The 10,497-nt window shown below is 42.8% G+C and overlaps 1 protein-coding gene across 2 annotated transcripts in view; it reads right to left on the bottom strand.

The window, feature by feature from the left end:
• Window positions 1-6,037: 6,037 nt before the first annotated feature.
• Window positions 6,038-10,497, bottom strand: part of LOC136856836 (scavenger receptor class B member 1) — a 230,508-nt gene continuing 226,048 nt past the window's right edge. For both annotated transcript variants that reach the window (XM_067135005.2, XM_068224987.1), the window contains exon 10: window positions 6,038-6,286. In XM_067135005.2, coding sequence (XP_066991106.2) covers window positions 6,068-6,286 — 219 coding nt within the window. In that variant the 3' untranslated portion in view covers window positions 6,038-6,067. The remainder of the gene's footprint in view (window positions 6,287-10,497) is intronic.

Raw genomic sequence — 10,497 nt, 5'->3', positions numbered from 1 at the left:
CAAGGAGAGGATATCAAAACCTTGAGATTTGCCGATCATATTGTTATTTTATCTGAAAGTGTAGAAGATCTTGAGAAGCTGCTGAATGGTATGGACGAAGTTTTGGGTAAGGAGTACAAAATGAAACAATATAAGTCCAAAACAAGAGTAATGGAATGCAGTCGAACGAAGGCAGGTGATGCAGGAAACATTAGATTAGGAAATGAAGTCTTAAAGGAAGTAGATGAATATTGTTACTTGGGTAGTAAAATAACTAACGATGGCAGAAGTAAGGAGGACATAAAATGCAGACCAGCACAAGCAAGGAAGAGCTTTCTTAAGAAAAGAAATTTGGTTACTTCAATCGTTGATATAGGAATTAGAAAGATGTTTTTTAAGACTTTCGTGTGGAGCGTGACATTATATAGAAGTGAAACATGGATGATAACTAGCTCAGAAAGAAAGAGAATAGAATCTTTTGAAATGTGGTGTTACAGAAGAATACTGAAGGTGATATGGATAGATCGAATCACGAATGAAGAGATACTGAATCGAATTGGTGAGAGGAGATCGATTTGGCTAAATTTGACGAGAAGAAGAGATAGAATAATAGGACACATCTTAAGACATTCAGGACTTCTTCAGTTGGTTTTTGAAGGAAGTGTAGGTGGTAAGAACGGTAGGGGTAGACCAAAGTATGAATATGACAAGCAGATTAGAGCAGATGTAGGATGCAATAGTTACGTAGAAATGAAAAGGTTAGCACATGATATGGTAGCATGGAGAGCTGCATCAAATCAGTCTATGGACTGATGGCTCAGACAACAACAACAACAGTTGTACGTAAATTACATAATGTTACATAACAAGTACAGGACATGTTACTGAACATTTCTTATTACTACATTACAATTTAAGTTTTTCACATGGCGAAGTGATGACATAAACGTATGTTTGTACAGTAGTACGTACAAAACAAACAAACTTCTCAGAGTGACACACACATGTACGACAGTATGCAGCCAGATTTCTCACAGCAGAAAAACTACAAAGCATGTTCGAAGTGATCGCCATTTACATGGCACTGATCGACTCACTGCTATGAGTGCTTCTGGTGTTATTGCAGCCACGTTTACAAACCATGGGAACGTCAACTTACACAATATGCATTACTGGGCAACGGAAAACCCACATTGGCTTCGTCAGGTAGAACATCAGCGTCAGTGGAGCATCAGCACATCATTGGCCCATATTTCATTGATGGCACTCTTACCGGGCTTAAGTACAGGCAATTCTTGAGACGTACGAGGTGTGTTAAAAAAAAAGACCGAACTTTGTAAATTGCGCGCAAACCGCAACATTGAGCGAGTTGTGACTGTGGCGGCGCCTAGCGACAACTTCTGACAACAGACCGCTGCTTTCCGCATTCCATTGCCTGCATTACCAGTTGAGTTAGAGCCTCTGAAGTGATTGCGTGTGTCACATGTTCGTCGAATTCTATAATGAAACAGCTTGAGGAACAACGCGTGTGCGTGAAGTTCTGCTTCAAAGTTGGGAAAACGTTTGTGGAAACACTAGAGATGAGACGTGGGTGTACGGTTACGATGTCGAAACCAAAAGGCAATCATCACAGTGGGTGGGGAAAGGTTCTCCTCGACCGAAAAAAGCACGAATGAGTCGTTCAAACATCAAGGTGATTCTGATTGTGTTTTTTGATTGGAAAGGCATTGTCCATCACGAGTTTGTACCCCGAGGCCAGACAGTGAACAAAGAACTGTACCAGAATGTTTTAACGCATTTGAGAGTTGCTGTGCGCAGGAAGAGGCCTGAACTGTGGGAAAACAAATCCTGGATGTTGCACCATGACAATGCGCCAGCACATGCCCCATCCGCCCTATTCTCACGACTTGGCTCCAGCAGACTTTTTCTTATTGCCCAAATTGAAAACCACCTTGAAAGGACATCGTTTCCAAGACATTGAAGAGATCAAGGAGAATGCGACGAGGCAACTTCGCGCCATCAAAGAAAGTGCATTCCAGGAAGCATTCCAAAAGTGGAAGAAACGTTGGCAACACGCTGTTGATAGTGTAGGGGACTATTTTGAAGGGGACAGTCTGTGAAATGATGTAAGCTACATAATAAAGTTTTTCTAGCCACAGTTCGGTCTTTTCTTGAACACACCTCGTACCTTACCTGTACTACTGGAAGATCAAACTCTGAATTTGCGTCAAATAATGTGGTATCAGCCCTGCGAATAATGCCCACAGTGGCAAGAAATGGAATAAACCAACAATTCCCAAATCGATGGATAGGATGAGGCAGTCCTGTTCAGAGATTTCTTGCGAGATCGCCGGACCTCACCCCATAAGATATTTTTCTTTGGGAACATGTGAAAAATGTGGTGTATTAGCAGGTTCCAACAACAATGGACAACATGAAAGTCCGTATTACCGCTGCATGTGCTGCAATAACACCAGAAGCGTTGACAGCAGTGAGTCGATCAGTGCCATGTAAATGACGATCACTTCGAACATGCTTTGTAGAGTTTCTGCTGTGAGAAATCTGGCTGCATACCGGCGTACATGTGTGTGTCATTCTGAGAAGTTTGTTTGTTTTGTACGTACTACTGTACAAACATACGTTTATGTCATCATTTCGCCATGTGAAAAACTTAAATTGTAATGTAGTGATTAGAAATGTTCAGTAACATGTGATGTACTTGTTATGTAACATTATGTAATTGACGTACAACTACGTACAGTAAACCAATATTTTCTGCCTCAGCTAGATCGTTGGTCAGCCATTGATTATGTAATACCCCGACTGGTGATAATCATTTTCGTTACCGTTATGTCCATTCCAGTACTGTACGGTAGTAAAGATCAATAGAACACAAACGAGTGAACCCTTTCTTTACTTTCCATTGTGAGTGAATGGAAATCGGTATTGTTTCAAGCCGTCTTGATAACAGTGCAAATAACATTAAGTATAGCGCTTGTCGCATCGTACTCGGTCAATCACATCGCGATTAAAAGGAACGTGAGGTTCGCACTTGAATCTCAGGATGTGCAACTGCTGCGCATTTCGTTTATCTCAAGCGTCAACTACACGTTGCAATACCTCGGGATGTTTGACCTATTGCGATGAAACGAACGCCATTCCTGATGTGATCTGTCATGTTAACAATTGCGCAAGAAATAATACAGGGTGTCCATAAAAAAACGTAAATTTATGTTGACAATCATATTTCCTTACTTTTGTGACTGGCTCATAAGTATTTACTTTAATTAGCTCCTTCCTGTCTTCATACACGTGAAAGTCATTTTTCAATATCTCTTGTTGTTCCAGATATAGAACAAAATATCTCATGATGGTCGCTGGCCTGCTGTGAGGAGAAAAAGATATGTAATAATATAAACTATGTCTTTGTTATGGATTTATTTACAATTTGTTCTTAATCCCACTATTTACATACAGAACGAAACAATGAACAGTGAAAAGAATTTTTCCACGAGAAGAATAAACGCTTATTCTTGCAAACCTACGCTGTTTTACATCTGTCCAATTTCGGTGACCACCCCTTTCCCCTCCCCCCCTCCTTCCCGCCAACTACCCGCTCAAGTTATTTGGGGAATTTTCGATGTTTGGCGGAGGGGTGGGTATTGATCCTTGTCTATTTTTAATTTCATACCTACTAGATGGCTCAATTACCAGCATCTTGGTCTACGGTCCCCGGGACCCTAGGTTTCATATCCCATAGCGTCGAGGGATTTTAATGTTAACAGGTTGATTCTCTTGGTTCGGGGACTGGGTATTTGTGCTGTCCTCAAAATTCCTACAACAAACATACCACTCCACCACACAGGGCACATGCAGCCCTCCGTCGTGAGAGGATCTCCCTTACAAAGGCTGCAACCGGTAGCAACAGCTGCACAATATTATGTATAGAATAACCCACATGGAGTTGACTGGCTCTCTGATTTTGGAACAGAAACCTTGTGATGATACTTACAACCTACACAAACAACTAACTGGTGTCGTGCACTACAGATATAAACCCAACTAATAAGGAATGAACAGTGAGCTGAAACAGAAAGACATTTTATTTTACTGTTTAAACAACCAGTAATACACAGAGCGCATTTTGGCCTTGGCTGACCAACATGACTTCTTCAAAGCCAGATGGCCTGCAAATATCAAAATGTCACGTGTTCAGTGTGACAACATCCACAGGCAGTAACACAGCTACGTTTTCGGCAATGATAAGGTGAGGTAGGGCGAGGACTGGGAAGATAGTGCCAGTGGCTTTAATTAAGGTAAATTCCAACATCGTCATCAAACACAGTATCTTCCAAATACACGCTTAAACTTAACAACCCACACCACATAATTAAGTCGTACACAGAATGATACCTGATACTACCCGTAGGTGACATCCCATGCGGATTCATGTGTAAGTAGACTCTGCTTACGTATGTTTATAAACGTCACCCAGTCTCAAAGCTTATGGCCCGTTGTCTCCTATAGTGGCTTCTCAACAACTAGTAGAGGATAACTGACCACACTACAACATGACCAATGTTTCTGCGTACACGATCTGAACTGTTCAAAAGTATCCGTGCACACTCTGGGCATGTAAGTATAGGCGGTAATAGGGAGAAGAAAATAGGCAAACTGCTTTCTAACTTGGAGTGCTTGTTGGTTACAATATCGGTAAACAATTTCCACCTTTCACATATAGTCCAAGTCAACTCTCGAAGATGTGGTTATGATTGTGATGATATCGTGTGATACCATCGCCCATAAATTCAGCAGTGCAGCTAGCACCATGACGAACACAATGGATGAGGTCAAGGTTCAGATACCCACCCACAAATCGTACATTTCGCCACCGGTGAACACTAAGCGCCGCGTCTGTTGGAGTAAATGTGTGTAATTTGGAGGGATGAAGCATGCAATCAGACTCGGAGGGTTCGAGTGTGGTGAATATAAGGCAAACGATACAAGCCAGCCTGTAAAGTCCTCACAGTGAAATTTGGTAGAGATGGGATGAAAGTGTCGGAGTGTTTCTATGGAAGGGGATGGATACTCTCGCAATACTACAGAACACGTTAAAGGCAGAGGGATATAAGGGCATTTTGACCAGCAATATGTTCTCAACAGTAGAAGATCAGTTCGGCGATGATCACTGTGTGTTTCAACATATTGAAGCTCCCTGCCAAGAAACGGGGTCTTCTTGTAAATAATAAAGTTCCGAAAATGGACTAGCCAGTCCAGAACTTCGACCTGAGTCATATCGACTATCCCCGAGAGGACCTAGAACTGAGAATGCACTCCAGAACCCAATGACACAGCATTTGCTACAAGCCTGCAGGAAGAACTATTGCCCCGGAAACTTTCCGACACCTCGAAGACAATACTTCCTACAGAGGTAGATTTGGAACAAAGACCAAGAGTGGCTCCATCCAGCATTAACGTCCACTACTGGGAAGCATATCCAAGTCAGTTTCGAGTATGTTTCCCGATATTTTTCACCAGATAGTGCATACATGTTCCCAGATACCTGGTTATGGGAAACTTCTTCCTATTTTTTTTTTATTTACTGTAAAACTTTCGATATTCAGTTTTAATATCCTACATATTCCCCATATGCCAGAAGTTCAATTACAGGCATATTCGTTGCACGTGTTTCAATACGGACTCTAGGGTCAGGGTGGCAAGTTCTGCTAACTTGTTTACTGATTTCAAGGACCACATAGGGAAAAAATAAACCACTGTCGGCACCTCAGAACTATCATGACTACAAAAGAGTGCCGATAACATTGCAGACATATTCATTGAGAGGGAGGACACGTTTTCTCTCAAATTAAATGCAATCTCCCCACAAAATAGGGTGTAATTATCTTGTCACAAAATCTTCCTTTTACTTGTCATCTTGTGACTTAAATGCACTTATAATTGAGAATCTGTACCCTCCCCACGTCACATAACATTAGTTCCATAACTGCCTATCCAATACTTCGATAACAATCAATTTCATGAAACTCTAATAAGTCCAAACACGTCCACCATATCCCTGGGAGAACTGTCAGCAGTCAGAGGACGATGTCGATGGACCGAGGTCCAGGGAGTTGTACGACGCCAGAGGCTTGCTTCTTCGCGCTCGGACCACAGAGATGGTCCCTGCAGTCAGCATACCGCCTCCACCAATGAGCATGAGGACGCTCATCCAGGCCTGTAAATCCGGCAGGATCATAACAGTGAAGTAGATGAGGTAGTAGATGTATGGTGGCAGGCTCATTTGGTGCTGAAACAGATATGATATAAGGGATCACTAAAGATCTCTCCGAAAAATCTCTTTGTATAAATTGAATTGACTCTAGAGCAGCTTCAAAACTTGATCGGATTGAGTGCGATATTCATTTTTAAATTGTAAATAACAGATATTGAAACACTTTAACTGCGTTATCGAATGGGATCATATGACTGGAGAGGTAATGTTCTCGTACAATGCTCCACAAATCAAACATATTTGAGTGTATTGTTTCAATTATTAAAATTAAGCAAACTAAAAGTGCATTGATACAAAAATATATAACAAAATCAGTGAAAAGTGGACAAATAATTATTATGTAGCCAATCAACTACACTTTAGAGAGAAAATGGCACTCATCTCATTATAACATTTGCGAATATTTTGTCGGAAGACCACATCCTATAATTGAGAAACTGTTTGTGTATTCGTGAAGGGAATGCTTACGACGAAGTGAATATTGGTACCGGTATCACGTACTGGTAACTATATCATCTAACAGCCAACAGGAACCAAGCAAGTGACAATTTAATTCACTATGCCCAATGTGACATACCGGATGAGTCAGCTGCGCCTGACGTTTCTGCTTTTATACAACCCAACGTGATGGGGTGATGGTCGATTTTCGTTTGCCGTATACCAAGCTACAGTCGCCTTTAAAGCAGTTACTGCGTCATCAATGCACGACTTTTGCAAAAGCACGTATGCGACAGGTACTTAAACAATACCTACATCAAACTGTCATATGATTATGTAAAATGTACGTGCCAATTATAAGCTTTCGATTTGTTATGAAATCATTGCTAAAAGCGATGGCATACTGATAGAAAACGTGTGTGAATTTGTGAAGCGGGGCGTAGTTTTACATCAAGTAAGCCTTGTGATAAACTGGAGGCAACAGTCACCGGGGAGTAGTGGACTAACCGCAGATGTGTTGATGCGTGTTGCATGAGTAGGTGGTTTCGAATCCCACGAGTTATAAATATTTTTATTCACATTTTAAACTTTAAGGATCAAATAAGAGGCCATTCGAGCGACATTCGACCAATATCATGCATGTTGAATGTGTAGTGGCCTGACACTTGGTGTAGCCTAGCAGTCCTGGAAATTCCTTCCCTATATATTCAGCAGATGAGTATATTGACATACCCCTCATCTACGGTGAAGCAAGACAGAACGCACAGTAAGCACAGCGCCTGTGCCAGGAAAGATTTCCACACAGACAACAACCAAACGCAAATACGTTTAGGAGGATGGAGCGACGTTTGCGTGTATCTTCGTCCCTTTGCCGAACAGGTCCTGTTAGAGAGGTACCAGTTCAGTGAAACTGCTGAAATGATTTTGGACATTTTCCGGGAGAATCTTCACACGAGTACCCGGATAGTAGCACATCAGGCCAACATCAGCCAGTCGTCTGTTGTAAGGATATTGCATTCCACGGGGCACGATTTTATAATAATGGTTCAGTGAATCGTCCTAATATGCACTACTGGAGTGTTGAAAATCGCCAATGGGTAAGGCAGGCAGCATTTCAGGCACGATGGGGAGTAAATGTCTGGTGTGGTATACTGGGTGATCATCTAACTGGACCATATTTCTTTGAAGATCATTTGACAGGAGCCCGGTACATACATTTTCTTCAAGACCAACTACCATTGCTGCTAGAGGATATGCCCCTGGGTGAGCGTGTAACCATGTGGTATCAACACAACTGAGCTCCCCCTCACATGATGTTCGCAACTACCTGAATGTTGCACATCCCGGTCGATGGATAGGAAGGGGAGGGCTTGTCACCTGGCCTGCTAGATCGCCCGATATGACGCCACTGGACTTCTTCCTATGGGGCTATTTGAAGGATGTGGCCTAGTGTTCGCTTAGCAACCGGAAAATCCTGAAAGCCTTCGAAACCGGACTACGAAAGCCTGTGAATCCGTAATACCTATAATGCTACAAAGAGCCCGAATGGCAGTTCAACGGCATGCTGAAACGTGCATGACTGCAGAAGGCCATCTATTCGAACACTCACTGCCCTAATAGGCTGTTGCTCAGTCAAGCAAATTCAAACCCCCAACCACTCTATCCTCGCCCAGCCCTGCTTATAAAACATCCACATAAGCAGTCTTAATGGCCTAGAACAGTGCCAAAAATAAATAAATAAATAAATAAATAAATAAATAAATAAATAAATAAATAAATAAATAAATAAATAAATAAATAAGTCCGCCTCTGTGGTGTAGTGGTTAGCGTGATTAGCTGCCACCCCCGAGGCCCGGGTTCGATTCCCGGCTCTGCCACGAAATTTGAAAAGTGGTATGAGGGCTGGAACGGGGTCCACTCAGCCTCGGGAGGTCAACTGAGTAGAGGTGGGTTCGATTCCCACCTCAGCCATCCTGGAAGTGGTTTTCCGTGGTTTCCCAATTCTCCTCCAGGCGAATGCCGGGATGGTACCTAACATAAGGCCACGGCCGCTTCCTTCCCTCTTCCCTGCCTATCCCTTCCAATCTTCCCATCCCTCCACAAGGCCCCTGTTCAGTATAGCAGGTGAGGCCGCCTGGGCGAGGTACTGGTCATACTCCCCAGTTGTATCCCCCGACCAAGAGTCTGAAGCTCCAGGACACTGCCCTTGAGGCGGTAGAGGTGGGATCGCTCGCTAAGTCCGAGGGAAGAACCGAACCTGGAGGGTAAAAGATGATGATGAATAAATAAATAAATTAATTAATTAATTAATTAATTAAATTAATTAATGGTTCATGTTTGTGGGTTACTGTAGTCACGTCCTAGTTCGTGAACCATGGGCAACGGCTGAGTGGCCTAGTAAGTGGTCCTGAGAGTCGGGATACCAGTTGCTATGGAATGGGAGTGGGCATCTCGGACATATTCTGAGTCGTGGCCCTCCTTGTGCTCAGGCGGCCAGGACTACACAATTCACCGGTGGTCCATAACCCGTTAGAGGAGAGATCCTCACTTGGACTATGTGCAAGTAGGGCAGCATCCTGCTTCATGAATTTACCGAGCTCAGAACACTTTAAGCAAGCCTCGGACCTATGGGAGTAATGGAGTCCCACTCCCATTTGACAGGCGAGGGACTCCTTGGAAACAACTTGGCGAACGAAATGGAATTCGATGGGGAGCTATCAATATTAATGGGGCTTATGGAAGAAAGAAGGTAGAACTTGCTGAGTCAGCAAAGAGGATGCATCTGGATGTGCTAGGAGTAAGTGATATTCGGGTAAGGGGAGATAAGGAGGAAGAGATAGGAGATTATAAAGTGTACTTGACGGGTGTTAGAAAGGGAAGGGCAGAGTCTGGGGTAGGGCTCTTTATCAGGAATACCATTGCATGCAACATAGTTTCTGTTAGGCACGTAAATGAGCGAATGATGTGGGTAGATTTGTCAGTGGGAGGAATTAGGACAAGAATTGTGTCCGTGTATTCACCATGTGAGGGTGCAGATGAGGATGAAGTTGACAAGTTTTATGAAGCATTGAGTGACATCGTGGTCAGGGTCAACAGCAAGGATAGAATAGTGCTAATGGGCGATTTCAATGCGCGAGTTGGGAATAGAACTGAAGGATACGAAAGGGTGATTGGTAAATGTGGGGAAGATATGGAAGCTAATGGGAATGGGAAGCGTTTGCTGGACTTCTGTGCTAGTATGGGTTTAGCTGTTACAAATACATTCTTCAAGCATAAGGCTATTCACCGCTACACATGGGAGGCTAGGGGTACCAGATCCATAATAGACTATATCTTAACAGACTTTGAATTCAGGAAATCGTTTAGGAATGTACGAGTTTTTCGGGGATTTTTCGATGATACAGACCATTATCTGATCTGTAGTGAACTAAGTATCTCTAGGCCTAGGGTAGAGAAAGTGAAATCTGTCTGCAAACGAATAAGGGTAGAAAATCTCCAGGATGAGGAAATTAGACAGAAGTACATGGATATGATTAGTGAGAAGTTTCGAACAGTAGACAGTAAGCAGGTTCAGGATATAGAAAGTGAATGGGTGGCATACAGGGATGCTGTAGTAGAAACAGCAAGGGAATGCGTAGGAACAACTGTGTGTAAAGATGGGAAAAGGCGAACATCTTGGTGGAATGATGAAGTGAGAGCAGCTTGTAAACGTAAAAAGAAGGCTTATCAGAAATGGCTCCAAACAAGGGCCGAGGCAGACAGGGATTTGTACGTAGATGAAAGAAACA

This window comes from Anabrus simplex, chromosome 1 (genome assembly GCF_040414725.1).
Source record: "Anabrus simplex isolate iqAnaSimp1 chromosome 1, ASM4041472v1, whole genome shotgun sequence".
Classification (NCBI taxonomy): domain Eukaryota; kingdom Metazoa; phylum Arthropoda; class Insecta; order Orthoptera; family Tettigoniidae; genus Anabrus; species Anabrus simplex.
The sequence above is the reverse complement of the archived record's forward strand: the minus strand, read 5'-3'. Positions and strand labels throughout refer to the sequence as shown.